At 21.9% G+C, this 24,812-nt stretch overlaps 7 protein-coding genes across 9 annotated transcripts; 3 read left to right on the top strand and 4 right to left on the bottom strand.

Moving 5' to 3' along the window:
* Nucleotides 1-304: 304 nt before the first annotated feature.
* Nucleotides 305-2,034, bottom strand: Burs (bursicon subunit alpha). Of its 2 annotated transcripts, none has more exons than XM_006570869.3 (4): nucleotides 2,016-2,034; nucleotides 1,697-1,884; nucleotides 938-1,063; nucleotides 305-547 (listed from the first exon to the last, which is right to left on the bottom strand). In XM_006570869.3, exons 1-4 carry the CDS (start codon nucleotides 2,032-2,034, stop codon nucleotides 398-400), a joined length of 483 nt encoding a protein of 160 aa, XP_006570932.1. In that variant the 3' UTR covers nucleotides 305-397. The 2 variants fall into 2 exon arrangements, with proteins under 2 accessions (XP_006570932.1, NP_001091704.1); NM_001098234.1 differs by having other exon boundaries at nucleotides 398-547; nucleotides 1,697-1,863.
* LOC552267 (zinc finger CCCH domain-containing protein 10) lies at nucleotides 1,709-14,807 on the top strand. The gene is made up of 4 exons (XM_006570915.3): nucleotides 1,709-1,870; nucleotides 12,188-12,792; nucleotides 12,954-13,239; nucleotides 13,310-14,807. The coding sequence occupies exons 2-4, from the start codon at nucleotides 12,263-12,265 to the stop codon at nucleotides 13,778-13,780; spliced, it is 1,287 nt and encodes a 428-aa protein (XP_006570978.1). The 5' UTR covers nucleotides 1,709-1,870; nucleotides 12,188-12,262; the 3' UTR covers nucleotides 13,781-14,807.
* Pburs (bursicon subunit beta) lies at nucleotides 3,362-3,974 on the bottom strand. The gene is made up of 3 exons (NM_001040262.2): nucleotides 3,833-3,974; nucleotides 3,617-3,741; nucleotides 3,362-3,532 (listed from the first exon to the last, which is right to left on the bottom strand). The coding sequence occupies exons 1-3, from the start codon at nucleotides 3,972-3,974 to the stop codon at nucleotides 3,362-3,364; spliced, it is 438 nt and encodes a 145-aa protein (NP_001035352.2).
* Nucleotides 4,362-5,561, bottom strand: LOC725173 (G patch domain-containing protein 11). Its single transcript, XM_001121051.5, has 2 exons — nucleotides 5,059-5,561; nucleotides 4,362-4,937 (listed from the first exon to the last, which is right to left on the bottom strand). Exons 1-2 carry the CDS (start codon nucleotides 5,279-5,281, stop codon nucleotides 4,426-4,428), a joined length of 735 nt encoding a protein of 244 aa, XP_001121051.2. The 5' UTR covers nucleotides 5,282-5,561; the 3' UTR covers nucleotides 4,362-4,425.
* LOC413046 (sarcolemmal membrane-associated protein) lies at nucleotides 6,376-10,163 on the top strand. The gene has a single exon (XM_003251604.4). The coding sequence runs from the start codon at nucleotides 7,213-7,215 to the stop codon at nucleotides 9,598-9,600; it is 2,388 nt and encodes a 795-aa protein (XP_003251652.1). The 5' UTR covers nucleotides 6,376-7,212; the 3' UTR covers nucleotides 9,601-10,163.
* Nucleotides 14,808-17,520: 2,713 nt separating the features above from the next.
* LOC550703 (dephospho-CoA kinase) lies at nucleotides 17,521-19,395 on the bottom strand. 2 transcript variants are annotated; one of them, XM_026441261.1, is made up of 4 exons: nucleotides 19,152-19,395; nucleotides 18,596-18,694; nucleotides 18,156-18,447; nucleotides 17,521-18,056 (listed from the first exon to the last, which is right to left on the bottom strand). In XM_026441261.1, exons 1-4 carry the CDS (start codon nucleotides 19,165-19,167, stop codon nucleotides 17,753-17,755), a joined length of 711 nt encoding a protein of 236 aa, XP_026297046.1. In that variant the 5' UTR covers nucleotides 19,168-19,395; the 3' UTR covers nucleotides 17,521-17,752. The 2 variants fall into 2 exon arrangements, with proteins under 2 accessions (XP_026297046.1, XP_006570977.1); XM_006570914.3 differs by lacking the exon at nucleotides 19,152-19,395 and having other exon boundaries at nucleotides 18,596-18,942.
* Nucleotides 19,396-19,536: 141 nt separating this feature from the next.
* LOC552287 (uncharacterized protein PFB0145c) lies at nucleotides 19,537-24,552 on the top strand. Its single transcript, XM_026441260.1, has 10 exons — nucleotides 19,537-19,864; nucleotides 19,933-20,167; nucleotides 20,266-22,036; nucleotides 22,497-22,760; nucleotides 22,825-22,975; nucleotides 23,125-23,298; nucleotides 23,374-23,641; nucleotides 23,782-23,934; nucleotides 24,014-24,156; nucleotides 24,230-24,552. Exons 1-10 carry the CDS (start codon nucleotides 19,656-19,658, stop codon nucleotides 24,462-24,464), a joined length of 3,603 nt encoding a protein of 1,200 aa, XP_026297045.1. The 5' UTR covers nucleotides 19,537-19,655; the 3' UTR covers nucleotides 24,465-24,552.
* Nucleotides 24,553-24,812: the final 260 nt, after the last annotated feature.

Genomic DNA, 24,812 nt, shown 5'->3' on the forward strand with positions numbered 1-24,812 from the left:
CGTGTAATATCCTATATTGTATATTTATTACAATGTAGTTATTTTATATGTATGTAATATAATTGAAATTATTTATAACAAAATAATAAGGCTTCTGATGTACATCCACCAAAACGTTAATTAATTTTTACAATTAAACTATTTTTCATTTTTTTTTTAACTAAAAAATATTAAAATGACAAATAATACGTGATTTTTAAAAAATTTCTAACTATACAAATTATTTATTAGACAAAATTGGTATTTTTAAATATCTAATTATTTTTATATTAATTGTTTTATTTTATCCATATTTTTATAGTGTTTCTCATACAATAAAATATTTTTTATTTTTAACATTTTTCTTCATTTGTTATAATAATATATAATTGTTATGATACGAAGTTAGATGAAATAATTATTGCAAATCGGAAGATCGTCTGAAGTGTGCTGAGGTCGTAAACGGACCTTCATCGGCAAATCCAGCAATCTCTTGTGGGATAATAGCATATTCTTCTACACTTGTGCACGGTCTGCACATACATTCTAAAGGTGCTTTGGTAATTACCTGTTAAAGAATAATTAACCATAAGTTCATATGATATACTATATATATGTATATATATATAAAATTATAAATTTAAATCATTTTATATAAAGGTATTCTCATTTGGTTTCTTGTATTGTTTGTTATAAAATATAGAAATAAATATAATTTTATATTTATAAATTATTCTTATAAAGTAATTCAATTCAAATCACGCGCGATATTCATTTTCTGATGTGCTTCCCACTGGTCGGTTAGACGAAAACAATATGGCTGCGGGAAACTCGTGGTGTCAAAAGTTTTGTTCCTGATTTTATGGTTCAAGTGATTAATTGATCGACGCTTTATTAGTTTTTAATATTTGTTCAAAATGTTCCAAATTTTATGATTAATTCAGAGCAATAACTTAACCTTTCGGAATTTTTTTTCGCCTGGTTTGGCTCTCGGACAAAATAGTGATACACTGGCCTCTCTTTCGCCGCTTTCTTGACAACACATGCAGCTTCTTTCCATTTGCCAAATTTTTGATCCAGACACCTGTAGAAACAGGTATGAATAAATAGATATTTATGTATATAAATATATATGAATTTGAAAATTTTGTGAAATACATAGTTAAGTAAACGTTGCATAAAATACAATGGCATCCAACAATTATAAATATATAAAACTGATGCCTATATGTTTATATGAATTCTAAATAATGAGTAATGGAAATGTTGAAATTTTTACATATATTTAACTATTAATGGAAAATATAATAAATTTTACATTTTATTATTCAAAATTATATAATTACATAGAAGATTAAAACATTACAAAAATAATTATATGACAGAAAAATTTTAATCTTAAATATTTAAATAAATTTAAATTATTTTAATATTAAAATTAACTAATATTAAATGATACATAAATTTATATATATTTTTATATTATATGTAAGATTTATAAAAAAAATATTGATATAAATAACAGTTTTATTTATTTTGAATAATAGTTAATTGAATAAAAATACAAAAAACTAAATAAATATACTTTAAATATGATTGTTGTTTTTGTTAATTAATACAAAAAAGAATTTATAGATTTATCTGTATAAAAATAAGATACAATATTAATAAGATACAACATATTTGTAAATATATTTATATATTTATTCATATGTACCTGTAGGTAACTGCTGCAACGTCCTCTACATGCATAACTGGGAATTGGTTTTGGAACACATCCAGGATATTGTAAAAAGTGGATAACTGGAGTTGCTTGACATTCATCAACACCTATAATTGCTTTCGCTGTTTCATTTAGCAAGCATATTAATACACTGGCACCTACTACATAGTAAGTAATAGAATTATATAAAATTACATTTTTATTTAATTTATTTTTATTTAATTTATTAGTTAAAAAATCAAATTATTTCATTTTTATTTTTATTTAAAATTTTTTTGTATTTTAAATATGAATATTATAATCTTTTATTTACCAATATGATAGAGCAACATAGTGTTAGTAATAATAGGATACTTTTCCTCCTAGATCTAGTACTTAACTGTGCTTAAAGATTGTGCGCTCTATCCTTTTATACTCTGTGGGTAAGCATGTTTCTCCCCTTCCATTATTGTGTTATGTTATAATAACACAAATAAAAGGATCAAGTATATAGAAATGCTATTAAAGTGTAGAAATGCTATAAACTGTTCCTTAAAATACTGATTGTTTCATTTCGATATTTATTTTCATGAAAAAACATTTTCATTAAATATCTACATTTTTTATAAAAAATTATTGTGATAAAATTGATTATTATGAAAGCCATTGCATATAAATTGATTAAAATTAAAGTTTATAAATCAAAAATTGAAATTTGATTTTTCTATATTATTTTTATTATGCTTTATTATATACTATTATATATTTTTTTAATATAATAACTTTATATATTGATTGTATATAATTTTCTGAATATAATTCTAACATAACATAAAAATTATATTTTAAAATATGGATTATTTATTAAAATATTAGCTCATTTATTATAAATATTTATTATATTATTATATTATGTATAAAAAGTTATATTAAACATTTTCTTTTCAAATCAACTGCTTAGATAACATTACAAATGATTTTTTTATTGGAATATTTCAAAAATAATAATAAATTTTCAAAAATAATTTATCTAATTAAAATTAAATTAAATTTGTATAAGAATAATGACTATCATATAATATTTATTTTATAATATTATAGTTTAATTAATGAAAGAATTATATTTTATTATATAAAATTTAAAATAATATTATTATTTTTATAATTCTATTTCCTTTAAAATTTTTTTTAATTTCATTAATAAAACAAATTAATAAATTTCTATATATTCTATATATTCTATATATTAATCATATTAATAATTATTTACATATATATTTTTTAGTTTATTTCTTAATAATAAGTAATAATATTATTTAAATATATTATATGTATTAATATCTCAATTTTTTTTTAAAAATTTAAAATTTTCAAATGAATGACTAATTATAAAATTATATTATAATAAATAAGAACAAAATATTGAATATAATATTTAATCATTTTTTAGTATATAACTTATTAAATTATAAAATAATTCATTTTAAATATTATAATATTTAAACTTATTTAAATTTGATGTTTAATAAATTTTATCTTTTAATATTATTTATAAATATAAGGAGATAGGGAAAGTAAATTATTTTATATGTATTTTGTATTTTCATTTTTATTTTGAACTATATAATTTTTATTACATAATTTATAAATAATAATTTTATTATCACTTTTATAAATTATTTATTGGGATATATCACCACATTTAATACATTTACATTCTACTGGTTCACGTATTTTGATTTCCATTACTCCATTTTCTTCATTCATTAATTTTATACCATCTGCATCATAACAATGATGTAATGTAATATGTCTTTCTTTTAAATAACTTTCACGGCAGCAATAACATTCCTATTACAAAAAAATGAGTTATTTTTATTGAAATATTTATTGTCTTATAGAAATGTTTTTTGTATTTTATCTTAATATTTTTACCTTTGAAAATCCTGTTGTACTTGCTACACTTGGTTGTACCTGTGAATTACAAAATCCTTCACATTTTGTAACAGATATATCTCCACTACATGTTCTTTTTAATCGACCTATTTCATCATATTCATCTAAAATAAATAAAAAATATTTTATTTTCTTTATACTTATTTATATATTGAATTATTTGTATTTAATGAAATTAGAAAAAAAAAATAATACCTTTTGTAATATGTACTTCTGATTGTAATGTTTCACAATTCTCATCATCTGTTACTTGAGCAATTGTTTCATTACTATATATGAATATAATTAATATCAAAAAAATTGAATGTATGAACATAATACTGAAGTTTTCTTTCATTGATATTTTATTGATATTTTACAGAATCTGTTTTTAATATAGCAAAGATATGCTCAGAGATTCTAAGTGAAATGAAAGAACAGAAAATCAAACAGATGCTTTTATAGGTAGCTTTCCCTCCAACATGTTGTTACTTGGGGGTGCTGAACTCCTGCTAAGATATAATAGCATATCTGAACCAGGATTAGTTTCCCTTATATTGCACACTATTAGATTTTTTTCTAGTATAGAGACTGTTCTTTTTTAGTATTTTGCATTATAACTCTAATGGCCTTTTTATGTTTCCACTCTCTGGGTGATCATACTAAAGAAGCATTATTAATATTTAGATCTTAAATCTTTTATATTTTATTATGTGATTGAAATATAGGTGTAAGTAAAAATAGGTATTAATGAAATTTTTATTTATTTTTATTTATATGTACATTTAATTAAATTAAAAACATTTCATTTAATGATCATTTCTTTCATTTCCTGGACAATTATCTACTAAATCTTTTTCATCCAGAAATGCTACTCCACACCATATACAATAAAAATACTTTTCTCTTAAATATTTTGTTAAAATTTCAAGTTTTTCATTAATAGGGAAGAAATCATCATCTTTTTCACTATCGCTATTTTCATCATCTTGAGGCAACCAAAACCATATTTCTTTAGGTTTTATTATTTCTTGTTGCATATCTAATTTTTGACATATTTTTTGGCTTTTATATAAATCTGTTTTTAACAATTGTTCTTTCCTTTTTTGTGCAATTCTATCTCGAAAATCTTTCATACTCTTATTATCTAATTTATCATTAAATATATTATTTTTATTTTTTCTTCCTTTTCTCTCATTTTGTTTTCCTAAACCTTGTCTATCTAATTTAATGTCAAGGTTAATTGGTTCAGTTCTTCCTGATTCTGTTTTACCTATGCCATGACCAGGTTTATATCCCATTTTCATAATCATTTCATAACCTAAAAACAAACAGAATTGTACAAATGATAGTTATAAATTTATAAAAATATTTTAATAATATTATATGATATAATATGATATATATAATTTAAAATTTTTATTAAAAATAAAAAAACAAACCTTTATTAGAACTTGTAATTGCAGAAGATAAACCTGCTTCTCTATTTTCTTCTTCAATATGTTTTAAAGAATTTTTTTCATCTAATTTTGCTTCAATTTGCTTTTTTTTTTTTAAAAGTTCAAATTTTCTTTTATCTGCATGTCTATATATAAGACTGGATGAAGTAGATTTTTCACTTCCTTGTAAAAATTTATCTGACATATAATCTTCTGCATCTGACATTTTTATTTATTTTTTTATTTCGAGTTATTGTTTCTTGGTTATTTATATGAAACACTAATTTTTATGAAATTTCATTTATTACTGAAATATAATTCGTTGCATTTTTTTATTTCACATATTAATTATAAAAGAAAAAAATGAATTTACACAATAAAAAATTAATTGTTAGGATATATTTGTATATTATTTATATATGAAAATTTTTTTAAATTATAAGATTTAGTATGTATTATTTACTAGGTTATGTTCGCAATGTTGCCATATACAATGAACCATTCAAAAAACATTGACCTTTGTATGTTCACATAAGAATATTTGAAGTATATATGTTTAAAGGTATTATCTTTATTTAAATTATTGATTTTTCAGAAATCTCTATTCAATTGTTTTCAAAGATTTGCAACATAAATTCCAAATTTATATATTTCTTATAAATTGTACATAAATATTATATAATATTTAATCATAAAGATATGCATAAATTAAAATTTTATAAATAAAAAAAAACAAATAAATGGTTTATAATAAAAAAAATATTTTAATAATTTATCACAATTTAATTATTTAATTTTTGAAAATAAAATTTTATGATATATTGATATATATATAAAACTTAATAATATTCTGAAATTGTAGTAATTATTTTTAGATCTTAAATAAATTAAATTATAGTATAAAAAAATAAAGTATAATATAAATCATAAAAACTGAAATGTACAGTATTTTAAGTTTAATAAGATACTCTATGAAATATTTTATTTTTGAAAAACAAATTTGTAACATTTTCTAATTTTTTATTCTATATTTTGCAAAAAAAATATAAATATATTCTTTAATATAATAAAAAAATCGAAATCAAAATATTATGTATTTTATTCTTTAGTTTTGTATTTGTAATTTTGATTGATATTTCAATATTATTATTAAATTTTATAGCATTTATAGCAAATTTAACAAATTCTTTATTGCTAAATATAAATAAGTAAAATTAAATATACAAATCTTTTAATAATTAGTATAATTATTAGACCGCTTTATTTTATTATTTTAAAATATACCAATATTATAACTTTTATTTCTATCATATTTTTTAATGGTTATAAATATCTTTTTAAATGTCTTAATAAACCTTGTTAATGATTGTTTGCAATGTAGCATACCCAAGAATTTACGTACTTTGAATTTGCTACACCGTTGTAATCGTATAGATGACTATACTGCCGTCGGTCGATAAACAGCGAAACGCGGAATTGAAAAGTACTGAGTTGAAGGAACGTGGACCGTTTGTATCTCAATACAGTAATGCAGTAGTTCGAGAACAATATTTTTGGTCTTTACCTAGTTGATCACAACATTACTCGATTCATTATGTTCGAGTATTGTTGATTACGTATTGTGTGTTTCACACTTTTCCAATGAACTTCCTTGAATATACCGTCGAAGACTTCAAAGTGCAAGGGAATTGGTACGAAGGACGAAAGTGTGAAAGCGTACGCTCACCGCTACTTACGCGAAGAAACATATCTTTTGACTATTTTCAATACATTTGAAAGATTTGATCTGATTATATTTTGATGAAACATTCGTAGAAGTAATCAAGGAATATTCTGGACTTGACTAATTGACAAGTACAGTAACCGTAACGTTTGTACTAGAAATTTTATGATAAATAGAAAAGGAATACCACAAGGTCGTTGAAATAGTAATAGAATCTTTTTTGCTGTAGAGACATTTGAATACGTATGTCGGGTGTGAATAGTGGCTTTTGTGATAAATTAAAACGATAGTAAAAATATTCAATGATATTAAAACGTGTGATTTTCAATTTTCAAACTTATTATTCTTCATTATGTGTTTATAATTAATTTTTCTTTATACGTGTTTTGTACTGTTCTTGGAAAGATTTGTTGTTTTTGGATTTTACATCGGCTATGGTTGTAGCCAGTGGTGAGTGGGTACAAAATGCCAGTTTTCCTGCCAGTCAGAATTCCAACCTGAAAATAAATTCTGTGCAAAATAACAAAATGACAGCAAAAGGAATCTTAATTTGTCGTGATAATTCTCATCCTTTTGAAGAGCGTACATTAATATTGGACCAACCTGTTAAAATTGGCCGTTCTGTAGCGAGAGCTAGAGCTACTCCAAATAATGCAATTTTTGATTGTAAAGTATTATCGAGAAATCATGCATTATTATGGTATTCAGGTGGAAAGTTTTTTTTACAAGATACACGTAGTAGTAATGGAACATTTGTTAATAATCAAAGACTCAGTGCAGCTAGTTTAGAATCAGCACCAAAAGAAGTATGTTCAGGTGACATAGTGCAATTTGGAGTAGATGTAATAGAAAGTACAAAAAAAGTTAGGCATGGATGTATAGTTGCAACATTAAAATTATATTTACCAGATGGAAAAGAAGCTAAAGCTAGTCATAGCACAGCTGTTACATCACCATTTAATAATGTTTCCTTGGAAGATGTATATAAACTAAATCAAGTTATGCAAGAAGCTTCAAGACGTGAAAAAGCACTTTATTCTAAGTTAGCATATCTTCAACAACTTGTAGCAAATACTCGAAAAGCTGCCAATCAATCTTGGAAAGCATTGATAACAGAAGATCGGTTATTGTCTTGGGTGGAAAGTATGGAAAATCAATTGGCAGTTTATTCTAAAAATTATACAGAAGATAAAATTAGAAATGAATTAGTAGCACTTCAAGAAGAAAAAATACAATATCAAAATGCAGCAAAAGAGGCATTACAAAAAGTATTACAAGAAAAATTGGAAGTAACTCAAAGATTAGTTCAATTAGAAGGACGTTTAAATGAAACAGAAGAAGAATGTCAAAGTCTTCATAATGTAGCAAAATATACGCAAACAGAGCTTCAAGAATTATGTAGTAAATATACTGAAGCACAAAAAAAATTACAAGAAACTACAAATAAATTGAAAGAGAGTGAAGAAAAAATAAAAGATATAGTACAAAATACAGAACAAGAAAAACAAGAACTTTTAAAGAGACTTGAAGATCAATCTAGAATTGAGAAAAATTTGCAGGCAAGATTACGTGATTCTCGGTTAGATTCTGTTAATATTTATAAGCAGATCACTGCCCTCAGAAATTATATGCAAATTCTGCAGGATATGAATTCAAAGTTAGTAACAAGTGATATTATAGATTTAAAGGATGAAGAAAATCCTATTGAGGCTATCAATATTATTCTTAATAAATTAAATTCCATTCATGTTGACAATATAGATATTGATGCAGAGACTAACTTTTATTCTTTAAAAGATGAACATGATAATCAAATTAATTCACAAGATATTGATTCAAATCAGTTGAAAAATTCTGATGATTCTTTTTCAAAAGAACAGATGGATGATTCATTGTCTAATAATGATAATTCAACAGAATATATTTTACCACCACCTTCACGAAAAACTTTAGTTAATGGGAATGTAAATATAGATAATACAGATACAAATTCAGAACCAGATGTTAATTCAGATATAACTGATGATGCATGTAGTATTACCAATTTTGATACAAGTGAAATATCTGTTTTTGAAATTCAAAAAGAGGAACCTTTATATGCAAGAGAAGAATTTTTTGTTCCTTACAAAATGGAAGTTAGATTTATATGTGAAGAAAATAGTAAACAATTAGAAACTTCTAATTTTTCTCAATCTGTTCAAAAAATAAAGGAAAATGAAGAAACAGAAATTAATATTGACACTACAAATAACATTAAAATTGTTTCAAATGAACCTTTTGTGGAAATTGATCAACTGGAAAAGAAGGATGAAACAGATAAAGATAGCAATGACTTAGATGAACAATATGAAGAACATTTAGAAGGAGATTATGTTAAAACCTTAAAGCCATTATCCAAAAATGATACTACAGAACATGGTATACATACCAGAGAATATATATTGCAAACTTTGATAGGATCTTTAGACTCATTAAGAATTGAAGATAATTTTGAATCACAACAAATCATTAAGAAAGAATTAGAAAATCTCAAGGATTGGTTAATTTGTGAACCTCATGAAGAAATTGTAGAAAAACTGAAAGAAATATATTATCGTGCCAAGAATGAAGCTCAGAGAATTGAAGAACTTCATGAAGAATTAGTTATTTTAAAGGAAAAATACAATGCGTTTACTGAAGAAAAGGCAGAACTCTCGAAAAAATATACAACTCTTAAAGCACAATGTGGTGACTTGTTAAATACAACTTACACTGTACCAATACATTATGTAGCACCTATTGCAATTATGTTAATATGGATGTTGCTTGAAAAGATATTTTAATGTTTTCTTTTTGTTTTTTGTATATAACTTTTATAATTGATTAATATAAAATTTTCTTTTTTTGCTTTTTTTTTTAATTAAGTTGTTATAAACATTCAAATGATCAAAATATAACAAACTGGATGGTGTATAATTTCAACAAAAAAATTTAAACATTTTTATACCGATGAAAATATTAAAAATTGTATATATTTTTCCGATATTTGTTATTAAAGCACCAATCTCAGAAAATGTTCTAATAAACTATAAAGTTAAACTATAAAACAAAGGTATACCATGTTACCATTTAAAAAAAAAGAACCAAAATCAAATTAAGCAGAGAATTGTAGCAATAAATATGTATATAGAAAAAGATTTTAGGCTAGGAGGAATGTTTAGAAAAATATAGACAATACCATGTAAAATGTTCAACATGCTGCCAATCTCGATATCATATCTTCTTGAATAAAATGATATTAATCTCGATTTAAAAATATAATACAATTTACGTCATTATTTTTTGCAATCAATTTAAGCACTGCACCCAACAATTGTATTATTATATAAATTATAAATAACGTTTATATGCAAAAATCGATTTTTATAAATGCCCGTCGATATATCCTACGTCTTAATAATCTTCCCTTAATATTTCTCCTAGAATTAATCTCGAATCTGTGCTAAATTAAAATACTCGATATTTATTTTAAATGATTCAGAGATGTGTTCAAATCATTATTTAGTTCGATTTTTTCAACATTTTTTACTAAAAATTTATATAAGAAGAATAATAACAATAAAGTGAAAGAAATCGAATTTATCCATTCTTTACGATCAATAATCATATTATGTACATTTTAATTATAAATTAATGTTGATTTAAAGAAATTATTTAATCTTAAATATTAGTCAGTTTTAAATTGTAGTTTTTTTTTCTCTTTTCTATTTTAACTAATGTAATTGTTTCCTGTACATACTTAAAAATCATTTATTAATGTATAATGTTTAGCATGATTTAATACAAAGCTTTGATTAATAATTATTTTTCATAGTGCTATTTTTTTTGCATATGCCTCTTTTTCTTTTTTCTTTTTTCTTTTTTGTTTTTCTTTTATTATTATTATTATTATTTTTTGCTCTCTTATTTATTTCAATTTCTTTTTTTTTTTTTCTGATAGAATGACAATAGAAGCATATCAACTTGAACGACCTAATAAATTTTAAGACAAAAAAAACAATATATTTCAACACAAAATTTTCTTAATATTCTTAAGTTCTTCTTAAGTCAGTGTATTCAGCGATTTTTCAGATAATAATAATGGCCTAAATGTCCGTTTCTAATATAATAAAAGCAGTAAAAAAAAAAAACGTTATTCTACTTTTCTATTTATTTTGTTTTTTTTTTTTTTTTTATACAAATTAACATTAGAATTAATCGTATTTTCTTAATTCATAATTACTGTGCCATTGTTCGATCTATTTTTGTCCTGTTAAACAATAAATATTGATCGATTGTATGTAAGAAAATGATAAGTATATTCAATTTTCCAAAAAAGAAAAGAACTGTTCTTTCTTTCCAGATTGAATAAGTGTTGCTTTTCGTGGTGGATTGAATATATATATTTAAGATCGTGATGGTTTATATAAATAATAAGATAATATTGTATATAACATTGTTGAACACTCTTACAATTCATGTAATAGCCGCTATATAAGAAAAAATAAAAAATTAACTTAACTGAAACTTTTCACTGTTATTCATTAGTAACCTTTATCGATCAATTTATATCGACACGATATTGATGATTTTTTAAATAATTATATACACACAATATTTCTACAAAGATCAGAAAATTAATATAGATTTGTAATATACATTTGTCATACTAATATTTATTAAAATTATGATTTAATATCATGAAGGATAAATATAATTGGTATAAAGAATAATTATAATTCGAATATATTCTATTTTTAAATATCAAATTGTATATAAAATTCATAAAATATTTTTACAATAATTTTTTTTCCTGCATAATTATACGTGTATTAAAAATAGTATGGATATTTTACAAAAAATTGTATAATCGTAATAAATATTTTAATTTTGTAATTTTTCATTGATATGTAATTATTATAAATTATTATTATTATAAATATAATTGAGCAATTAATTTCCATTCATTTTGCAAGAGATTGAAAATTATGCTTTTTATATAGAATATGCATTGATAAATACATTAAATGTGAAATTCTGTAACAAGAGAAATGTAATATTTTTGATATTTTCTTTTTCAATATATTTTTGTTAATATATTACTCAAACGCAAAAAAAAAAAAAAAATTATAAGTCAAATATAATTTAGAATAAAATAAAGAATTAGGAATATTCAAATCATGTATTTTTATCAATTACAAAAATAAATCTTGTATTTCTAAATATCTTTATGACAAATAATTATGAAAAGCTTTATTTCGTATATCAATAAATTATTAAATATATAAGTTTCAATGTTTGATATGTAGTTTAGTATTTTGTTTGCTCTATATAATTAGATTGATTTATCTATTGATATTTATATTGTAACAAATTATTTTGTAATTACAGCATATAGCGTATAGTGTGTGACTAATAACGATCGACTAAAAATTCCTTACGAGGTATGAGCGCAATGTATCATCGATGAAGAAGCTGAAAAAGAAGTCGGATAGCGCGAGAGGCGGGCAAGCGAGCAAGACAGCAAGCGCCACAAATACAAGCGGAGATGCATCACCTACTCGTGTGTGTAGAGATTTTCTGCGAAACGTGTGTCATAGGGGTAAACGTTGCAAGTATTTACACGAACGTTCCGAGGACGATCCTATAGATGAATATACGTTCTGTCATGACTTTCAAAATGGTATGTGTAATTGGCCTGGATGTAAATTTCTTCATTGTACGGAAAGTGAGGAGAAGAGATTCCGAGCAACAGGAGAATTACCTGCTCATATCTTGAGCAGGCTCAAGAATAATAATGAGAAATCTGAATATCCTATGTGCAAAGATTTTATCAAGGGTAGTTGTCAAAGAACAAATTGTAAATTCAGACATTGGAAGAATGAAGAACCACAGCATAATTTGATTGCTACTTCCCATCATAATGTATCTAGACCACAGCATAATTTCAATGGCACTAGCAATGATGAAAATCGAAGATACGAGGAGGATAGAAAGTAAGTTTGTTCAATGTTTTATTTTATTTTATTTTTTTTTTTATTATTCAATTTTAAAAAAATACGATTTATTTTAATACTTAATGTGCTTTGTAAGATTTTAAATATAAATATTTTTGAAGTATATCTTTAATAATATATCTATATATTTTTATATTTAGTTTCCACTGGCAAATGGAAGATCAACATAACTTAGTCACAAATAATGGTTATAATACATCTTCACATCCACCTGATTATATAGGACCTCCTGAACCAAAGAGACGAATAGTTTCTGGTGAAACTGTTGTTCATTTTGAAGCTTCGCAACTTGTAGGCCAACATACTGCACAACCAGTTACACCAGGATACTATTATCCAGTAATACCACGTAATGAAGCTAGAGCAATTGTTTTAGAAGATGAAAATGCTTTATTAAGAAAAAAAATAGAAGAATTAAAAAAACAAGTTAGTATAATTTTACTATTATAATTTTTTTTACATTCTATGCACATAATAAATTATTTTATTTTTCAAGGTTAGTGATTTAACAGCAACTAATGAATTTCTTTTGGATCAAAATGCTCAGTTAAGAATGTCAGGGAAACGGACTGCAAATGTAACGGCTGTTACAGTTCCTGCAGTTACTATTACAAATACTGTTCCACCATCACAAGCTCCAACACCTCAACAAATGGTTAATGCAGCAGTAGCTGCTGGTACTTTACGTACAGTTACTGCAAGTGTTGCGACTGTTCCTGTAAGTATAGCTACAGTTGCACCTGTTTCTATTGCAGCAGTTTCAATGGCACCAGTATCAATTCCGCCTCCCATTGTTACAATGGCTCAACAAACTATTACAATGAGCGGTTCAGGTCCACAAGCAACTAATCAACAGCCACCTAATACACAACAACCAGCTAGCTTACCTCTTTCAATATCTGGTGCTACTGCACCGTTGGTTTCGTATCCTATTATGACTCAAGAACTTAGGCCGGTATTGCAGTAAATATATTATAAATGAGAAAGGAACATCAAATAATACCTCAAAAATTTGAAGAATCAAGAATGCTATCTTTTGCATTCAGTCTTTCAAAATGATATTGTATTTCTACTATTTTTTCGAATATAAGTGATAAATGTGAAAAGAAATATCTTCAGACTATCAAAAATTTTAGAAAAATAAATTGTTGAAAATATCATATTAATAAAAAAAAATGCGACATCTTTAATATTTATGTAGAAATTCATAGAAATTATGTACAGGATAAACATAATGATCATGACTGTTTTTTAGCAGTATGGCTTAAATAACATGTCCTTATTATAATCTCTTAAGTCTAGTATTTTCGTTCCTTTCAATAGTTTACCCTATAAAAGGTGTTGACTATATTAATATGTTAATAACAACAATAAATGTCCAAAGTGTGTATAGATTTAGATTAATAAGAATACTGATCTAAAACCATGTTGAATGGTTAAGAATGATATTCTCTTATTCTTTTTTTGATATTGTAATATCATAAAAATACAAATAATTTTGTAGGTAATTTTTTGTATTATTAAAGATAATCAGATACAAGTAAAAAAAAAATGTAAATTAAAGAAAATATAGATAAGAAATGACTTGTTTAGGCTAATATATTAAAATAAGTACAAAACTAGGATGAAGCATGTAAATGAATTATATTAAAAGTTCAAACTTAAGGTTACTGTTTTCTAATGGTGAACCTTATATATTCTGTACGCAATGCTGTAAATAATATTTTGTTGCTTCCTCATTTTCTCAGAAAGAATTTTTATACTTCCATCTCTTTAACAAATAAGTTACTCTTATAAAATAATGATATTTTAATAAATTAAGTACTTACTTATTGTGGTCTTTTGTGTTTTTACAATTTTACTTAAATAAATGGCTTTGCATTCAGGTGATGGAAAGTAAAGACTATGGTTTTAAACTGAATGTAAGAATCAGATACACAGATATGTAATGTGCATCCCATAAACCAAATAAACATATGTACATGTTTTCAAGTTATATTATCAGTCATGGATTGATATATGTGTAAATATATTTTGCGTAATTAGTATAAGAAATTGAGCAATAAGTACATACTCTTGTATTTTATATATGCATACAAATGTATAATCTTTTATGTATCATTTTATGTTAACAAGCATCTCATTAAAATGATAAATCTTTAAATTCTTCAAAAATAGCATTCATATTATATTTTTTATTAAACTAAAAAAAATTGATGCGTTTATATAATAAGATTTTTTTTTTAATATTTAATTTTATTTAAAAAATTTTTAAAGACAATAATATGTAATATATTTAAAATAGCTTTTTGTATAATTTATTCCATTTAAATTTTTATTTTCATTTTAATTTTTTATTTTAAAACATTTGTTAGACCAAAAAAATAATTTTAAAGAACAATTGAAGAAGAAATATTAATATTTGATATGATATTGATTGATAATAAATGTGATTGGAAATTAAGTATTGAGTATTGTAGTTTATAATATTATCTATCTGATTAATTGATGAATAGAATCTCCATAAAAAATATGTTATTACAATATTTTTATTCTTATAAAAATAATATTTTTAATATTATTTTGAAATTGTGAAATACAAGAGTTTCATTTAAATAATTTTTAATTACATTGTTTTAACATTTTAAATATTTCAATGTAATTTATTTTGTTAATACATTGATAAATTTTGTTTGATTTTTATTTAATATAAATTTAAAATTAAATTCTTAAATATAGATCTACAAATTATTTATATTGAATTTTATAATTATCATTATGACATTTTTTATATTAATATTTTACATTTTTTGTACATAAATAATTATAAAATCTCAGAATAAATATATCTTGTTATAAGTTAAATTATTATTTATATACAAAAATATTCATTTATAATTTATAAAAATTATATCTAAATATGTATTTTATAATTTGCAAAACTAATATAATATAATAATAAGATATTTTAAATTTTTCAATGAAAATAAGAAAATTTTATTAATTCATATTCGTGGAGTTTTTTCTTAAGACCAAATAAAATATAATTGACCATTAATTAGTTTTCAATGATCAGTCTTATAATAAAATATAAAGTTAATAATAAATGTAAAGATTCTATTTTCTATTCTATATAAGAATAGAAAATAAATATGTAATGAAAAATGTTTCAAAAATACTATTATACAATTTCGTAAATATCTTTTTTCGGAATTATTCTATTGTTTTTGTATCTTTTTTTTTTGCTGTTTTAAAAAAGTTTGCATTATAACAACATTCTATAATAGATATTTAATATTAGATGCTGCATTCTCTATCTTTTTTACATCTCTTTTATTTGATATTATATACGATTTAAAAGTAAATCATTTCTTTTATAATATTTTTTTTATAAATAAAAAATAAGATTTTTTATTTATTATATTTTTTATATATTATGAAAAAATAAAATTTATTATATTCATATGAATAAATTCATCAAATTAATATGAATAAATTCATCAATTATATACATCATATCTCATATTAATGTATATAAATATATATATATATTAAACATTCTTAATATAATACTGAAATCACCATTTGAGCACATGAATTTTGCATAGTAAATATATAAATATAAAAAAGGAAAGAAAAATAGAAATAAGTTAAAAATTAAGAAATCAACGCCATCTCTAAAATATAAAAATATTTTATTATATATAAATAAAAATATTTTTATCTAAATATCTAGTCTGTAATTTCATCACAAAAGAAATAAAAAAATTACCTCATTTGTGGCGATGAGAATTGAAATTATATTTAATTCAATCGTAAAAATTGATGTATAAAAATTATATATATATATATATATATTAAATGAATATATTAAATCTTTTAATTGTTATTAATAATAAACAAATATATATACGAATCTCTTGAGCAGAAAAATAAAATAATTTATGTTAGAACAAATATAGATAAAGAGATCAAATAGGAAGATAAATATAGGATAAAAATTTACTGTCAGCATATTTTGAATATTTTTTTTTAAAGTATTCAAGAGATGGTGCTGATGGTAAATTCTTATTCTATTTCATAGATTTTATTTATATCTATTTCAATTGCGATATCTTAGAAATCTTTCACTCCAGCTAATTCTCTAATTTTTATAGTTATCTTTTTTTACTTATCTTACTACTTTTCTTACTTATCTTTACTTTTATTATTTATTTTTCTTTATACTCATAATAGATAAGATACAAAATTATTATTATATATATAATTAAATACACTTTTATTATTTTTCTTTCAAAAATACAATGTTTTAATTTTTAATATATAAAATAATAAATACAGATATTATATTTTTGATTTTTACAAAATCAATATAAATAAATATCTCTAGAATAACAAATCTTGCAAAACATAGCAATGAGATTTAATTTATTTCAAAAAGTAGATAAAAATTTCGCATTCAGTTCTTTTTTAATTATATTCTTTTTATTTTTAAATTGTAAATTCAAACAAAAATTTATATTGTTAGAAATTTCAATTTTATATTGAGAGAATATAAATCGAGATAAAATATATTTATTATCTTTATCAATCGTTTCGTTCAAGCAAAACTCGAAATGTGATAAATATTAACATAATTTAAATATCATTCAAAATTGAGATATTTTGGATTTTAACTATACAATTATAAATGCAAATCATCATTGATTCAAAATTTGTTTATAATATATAATATACATAACAATAATAATAATTATTACATTTTATTTTTTAAAAATATGTTTAGAATGTGTAATAATTACATATTTTGATTAACTATTTTATCAATATTTACAAGCAGATTAATTTTTTAATTTTTTAAATTTGATAAATGTAATATTCAACCATAATTTGATATTTGTATTCACAAATATTTATAAATATTTATAAGTAATATTTTTTATGCTATTGTTAGCAAAGATCGTAAAGTTCTATTTTTTAACCAATATACACCTGCTAATAAAATAGTACAACAAAATCCAACTAAGAATCGTAATTTCCAATGATATTTGGAAGCTTTTAAAACATTAATGATTCTAATAGATTGCTGCCTAGTATCATATTCACTACCAGAATTTTCAATAACAAAATTTGCCATTTCTGCTTTCTTTTCTAATGACATTTGTGCAGCAATTCTTAATTTTGCTTTAGCTTCTGTGAATCCTGTTCTTTCCATAAGTCGTTGTAATTGTAAATCTTCTTCACTAAAATTAAACATATATAATTTCTTTATATTAATAACTTTTATTTATTAATTATATCTATATCTATATCTTTATATAAATGAACACCATTTTCTTTACCAAGTTACAACAATTATTTTATGTAAGTAATTTAACATATGTCCTGTTTCAAAAAGTAATGGCAACTCCATGAGTATAAATTGATGACCTTGTAAAAAATATTTAAATGCTTGCCAATATATTTTCTTATATATATATGGATGTGTTATAGCATTTAATTTTTTTCTTTTTTCTATATCGTTAAATATTAAATCTCCAAGTTTTGCTCTATCAAGTTCATCTGTATCTAAAAATATTTCCAAACCAAATTCTTTACGTATTTTATGCCAAGCTGGTTTTCCAGGTTCTACAACTAAATATAAAATATATAAATTCTTAAACAAATAATAAATGTATTAAAATAATCTTGTAATAAAATATTATAAATATATTAAAATAATCTTATAATAAAATATATTATAAATATTCTTAAATAATAAAAGTTTTGTATTATTTCTAACCTTTTCGTGCAATTTGATCAGCATCAATGACAGGTATGCCGAATTCTTGAAAAACAGCAGCAACACTACTTTTTCCAGTAGCTATTCCACCTGTCAAACCTACTAAAAACATTTTTTCTTGATATTTATTTTTATACTTTGATATTTATTTTTTAATAATTAAATGAACATCATTATTAGCATTGCATTGCAAAATTTGATCTTATTTAACATAAATTATATTATAACAGTTTTCACTAAAATTGAAAGTTTTTTCTTTTGTATAATTTTAATATAACATACATATAAAATATATATCTATATATTTTATTGAAAGGCACATGAACCAATTAAAGATGCATAAAACGAACAGAACATAAAGATATATATAATTGATTATATGTTTAATTAGAATATATTGTTTCAATTTAAATTGAAACAATTAATTTGTAAAAATAATTTTTTAAAATTATTAATTTAATCATTTGTATAAATTGTTATACTTTTAAATAACTTTTTTTTAAAATAAATTATTGAAAATTTTAAGTCTATATTAAAATTCGTAATTCATAGGAACCTGAAACTAGTAACATTGTCCAAACAGAATACTGAAATGAAAGTCCAAAATCCGAACATTGTTGCCGGATTTATTTTCATTATATTTTTTTTAATATCTAAGATAGTGTGTTATTGTGTAAAATATGTCAATACTTCGACTCTAGATTTATGAATTGTTCCTAATTTCTTTAGATTTTAATCATAGTTTCATTTACATCGATTTGTTGAACAATATAAGAAGCTATAATCATGCTATAACATTACTGCGCCATTTTTAATTTTGAAAAAATATTTTGTATTATAATAAAAAAATCTGAATTAGATGATTGGATTTCATTGTATTGTTTTATTTAGTTTAACTTTAAAAAATTAAATTTTAAAAATACGTAATATTACATTATAAATAATATAATATTTTTATATTTTCTGTATTATTGACATATAAAATTTTTATTTTCGTTTAACGAATTAAAGAAGAAGGATTTATATTGAGAAGTTATAAGATCATAAAGAAAAGATTAAAATGAATCGTCGATTTAATAAACCTATTCGTACTTATGAAAGGAAAAAATTCAGAGAAGTAGTAATTTTAACACCAAAAATAAATAATTCAAATGATGCTAATAATAAAAATAATGCTTTGCTGAATAAAAATTTAAACGAAGAAAGTACTGATTCTATGTATGATGATCCTTTTGAAACTACATTTGATAGACTTCTTAAAAATACCAGGTAAAAAATTTTATAATTATTTTATTAAAATACTTAATAGAATATATTAATAAAATATCATTATATAGAAAACTTCCACCACCAGCATCTAAAACATATAATGATACGATATTAGTAACTAGCACAGATAATGATAAATCTGAAATAAATAATCATAAATCTTCGTTACTTGAGATATGCAATTTTGATACAAAATTAATTTCTAATCAAAAGATAATGCATAGAAAGCCAAAAATGCGAATTGTAAAGAAAACAATAATAAAAAAAAAAACATCTATATCACAAAATAGTAGAAAATTTAAAGTAAGTATTTATTTACTACTTATAAAATAATATTGAATTTATTATTTATTATCATATGTATTATTATATAAATTAAAAATATTGAAATAATTTAATAGGTATGTAAAGATGAATCTCAAAAAAAATATGAATTGCGTAAAACAAGAAATAATAAAATATTATCTAAACATTTAAATGTTGATTGTTTAAATTTTAATTTTAATGAAAGTAAAACTCCTGAAAATAAAAAATGCAATCAAGATAAAAGAAAAACTTCTAATAAAAAATATTTTGTAAAAAAAAAAAGAAAGGATGGTAATAATATGTCAAGAATAAAATCTAATAATATAGAAATAAAACCATGTTTTGTTAATTTGGATAGATCTATTGTAACACAATGGAATAATAAGTTAAATGTAATAGAGAATAATTTAGTCAAGAAAAATGATAAATCATTAGATCAATATTCGATTATTAATACCAGTATTGATAATTTTAAGTCTAATAATGAAAATATGACATGTTGCTCTATGAAAAAAGAACAATTAAAAGTAGATTCGTATGCAAAGCCATTCAATATTGAGAAAAAATATAAAGGTATATTCAGTAGTACACCTAATGGTAAACCTATTAGGCCATTTGTTCATTTGATACCTTTATCACCAATTTCTATTAAACATTTAAAAAAAAATAAAGATTCTATAATGCTTGCAAATAATAGTTTAATTAATGAAAATAATGAAGTTTCATCAGAGTCCAAATTAATAACTAATGATATGTACAAAAATATAGATGAAAAATGTATATTTGAAGATAAATCTAAATTATTATCTAATTTCAATGAGTGCAATTTAAATCAATTAGAAAATGTAGATAAAAAAAATATTAATTTATTAACTATATTTAACTATACTACTAATGAACATGAGCAAAAAAAAGAATCCTTAACAAAAATAGATTCAGAACAAAATATTTCAAAAAATCAAACTAAACAAGATGAGTCAAATAAATTAATAACACAAGAATATAAAATTTCAAATATAAAAATGGATGAATATTATTTAAAATTTTCTATTGATGAAAATAACTCACGTTCTTTATTTGATAGTAATGAAAGTATTCAGAATATATTACATGATTTTCCTGAAGAAAATAATATAATAAAAACATCTAATAATTTAGTATATGATAATGATAATGAGATAAATGAGAAAAATATAAAATTAAATAATGAAATACATTCTAATTTTGTAAAATTAAATGAAAAATCAATTTTAAATATTGATAAAGAAATAATTTTCAGTGATAAAATATGGGAAGAGTTACCTACAACTTCAATCCCAGTAACTTTAAATTCATCATCTGATGATGTAGAATTTAAATTAAAAACTAAGGAAATTGAAGACAAAAATAATAGTATACTAATTGAACAAACTTTATTAAATGAAAACAATATATCAAATAAAAAATATTCTTCTATAGATGGAAATAATACATCATCATGTCATGTAGTTTTGAAACAATTGCAAGATCCCTTTAGAATTACAAGAAGAAAAAAATATTCTAAATGGGATCTTGAATTAATTGCAGAAGATTGTAATAATAGTATTAAAGTAAAAGAAAAATCTATGAATTCAAGAAAAGAAATTAAGGATAGACAAATATCACAAAAAAAATTATCAACTATAGAAAATATAATAAAGGAATCTTATGATAATGAATGTATAGAAATAAAGAAACCTATATATTTAAAACCAGGCAAATCTTGGGCAAGATCTTTATCAATTTTAAATAATATACAAACTGAATTTAATTTGGAAAAATTATCTATTGGAAAAGGTAAAAGATGGAGAGATAGTGTTCAGGATATTTTGAATATGCAAATACAAGGTAATTATAAATTTTAATATAATTAAAAATGCTCAATTTATTTTATTTAATTAAAAATTATACTTTATATTAAATTTATTTTCATATATAAAGATTAATACACAATATATATATATATATAATCATACATATAATCAATATATAAACATTTGAATGTCATTTTTATATTTCACAAAACAAAATATTTTATTAACCTGAAACATTAATATTTTATGCTTTTTTATGATATAATATACATGGTTTATTTCATATTCTACTTCTTACATATATATTTTATTTTTTAAGAATGTTATTTTAAAATAAATTTTTATTCCAAATATGCATTTTTATTAAAAAAAAAAATAAAATATATATTACTTTGTAAATATGTTGTAAATGGGTAGGTTTTTAAAGTGAAGAAACATGAACAAATATTTATTTAGATTATAATATTGTAATTAATTGGATTTTTTATACATAGGAATTATACAAAGTTGTATAAAAAAAAATGATAGTGATAAAGAATTACAAGTAACTAATGAAATAATTAATAAATCTGAACATGAATTGGTTAATAAAAAAAGTAGGACTTGTGATTCTACCAATTTTGGACGTGTTTCAAGAAGAATATCAGTTCGTGTTATTCCAATTCATAAAACAGTAAAATCTATTGAAGATGCACCATTTCTTGAAGTTTATGGCATTGTTCCTGTTAAAAGTCAGAGATTTACATTATTAAATAACAGTAAGTAATATCAAATAATAATTTTATTTTATATTGTATATTATTTATATATATTTATGTATAGATCCTCGAAAATCTTCTACATGCAACTTTCAACATGATGATATTGATGGTCAAATTATTAAAGAACATGTAGTTTTAACAGCTAGAGAAGTTATTTTACAAAGATGTTCACAAAAGGATTATATATCATTTTCAACATATTTTTCAGATTTGTAAGTATATATATATATATATATATATATATATTTTTTGTGTGCATGCGTGCATGCGTGTATGTACGTGCGCGCGCGCGCGAGTATATGTAGTAAAATTGTTAAATTAATATATATATAATCATATAATAATTTATTTATATATTTAGATACTTAGAATACTGTCGAAAAATTGGAGAAGGTGTATATGGAGAAGTTTTTCTTTATGAACAAGAAAATAAAAAATCTGTTATAAAAATTATTCCTATAGAAGGTAATGATTATGTTAATGGAGAACCACAAAAAAAATTTCATGAAATATTATCAGAAATTGTAATTGCAATGTAATTATAACTTTATTATTTATGATAAATGTTAACAAATATTAATTATAACATTAATATATTGATAAATTTTAGGGAATTACATAATTTGAGATTCAATGCAAGATACAATACTGATGGATTTGTAGAAGTAAAAAATATTAAATGTATAAAAGGGAAATATCCAGAAAGACTTATAGAATTGTGGAATATCTATGACGAAGAAAAACATTCGGATAATGATTGTCCATCAATGTTTAATGATGATCAGTTATACATTGTTCTTGAACTTGGACATGGTGGTCAAGATCTAGAAGCATTTGTGTTTAATACTGCAGAGGAAGCTCATATTTTATTTCTACAGGTTATTTCTTAATATTATTATAAAAGTTTTATATTAATATTATATTAATATTAATATTTAAAATCTATATTATAATATTATACTTATATTAATATTTTTTAAAATATAATTATTTTCATTTTAATAACAATTTTTAATAGGCTGCATTAGCATTAGCTGTTGCAGAAAAAGCTGTTGAATTTGAACATAGAGACTTGCATTGGGGAAATATATTAATATCTCCGACAAATGAAACTTATGTACATTTTAAAATTGGACAAAAAAATATCGAATTGATTAGTAAAGGTGTAAAGGTAAACAAAAATGTATTTTTTTTAATTATTCCATTTTTTTCTAATTATATAAATAAAAATATTAAATTTCTGTGTTTAGGTGTCTATTATAGATTTCACTTTATCAAGAATAAAATATCAAGGATGTAGTGTATTTAATGATCTTGCATCAGATCCTACGCTTTTTTCAGCTCAGGGTGAATATCAATTTGAAATATATCGATTGATGAGAGATAAAGTTAAGTAAGTATTTAAATATAATTTTTACGTATTGGAATAATATAATTATTATATAATTATTTAAAAATTATTTCAGAAACAATTGGCAAACATTTGAACCTTATACAAATATTTTATGGTTGCATTATACTTTAGATAAAATGATTACAGCAGTTAGATATAGAAAAAGAAATTTAAAAACTCATAAAAATGGCATAACAAAGTTGAAAGAATTGAAAAATGAAATTTTGACATATAATAGTGCCTTTGAGTTTGTAACAAACTGTGATAAAATTGTTAATTTATTACGCATTAATCCAAAATCTGGGTAACACATGTATAAAAAAGAAAAATACACAGTTGTATATAAACAGTAAATAACAATACAATTTTTTTAATATTTATGCTACAGATTCAAAATAGCTTGTTATATTAAATATAAATGATAATAATGATAAAACTAAAATAAATATTTCATAGTATTAAGATTAAAAAAATTTTAAAAATTAAAAAGAAATATATATATATATATATATATATATATATATATATATGTATGTGTGTATATATATATATATATATATATGTGATATTTTAAATATTTTTTTTTATTTTTACAGGTTTGTTAAATTTTTTCAAATTTTTAATAAATTTTAAAATCTTCTTTAGATATAATTTAA

This window comes from Apis mellifera, linkage group LG6 (genome assembly GCF_003254395.2).
Source record: "Apis mellifera strain DH4 linkage group LG6, Amel_HAv3.1, whole genome shotgun sequence".
Taxonomy (NCBI): Eukaryota; Metazoa; Arthropoda; class Insecta; order Hymenoptera; family Apidae; genus Apis; species Apis mellifera.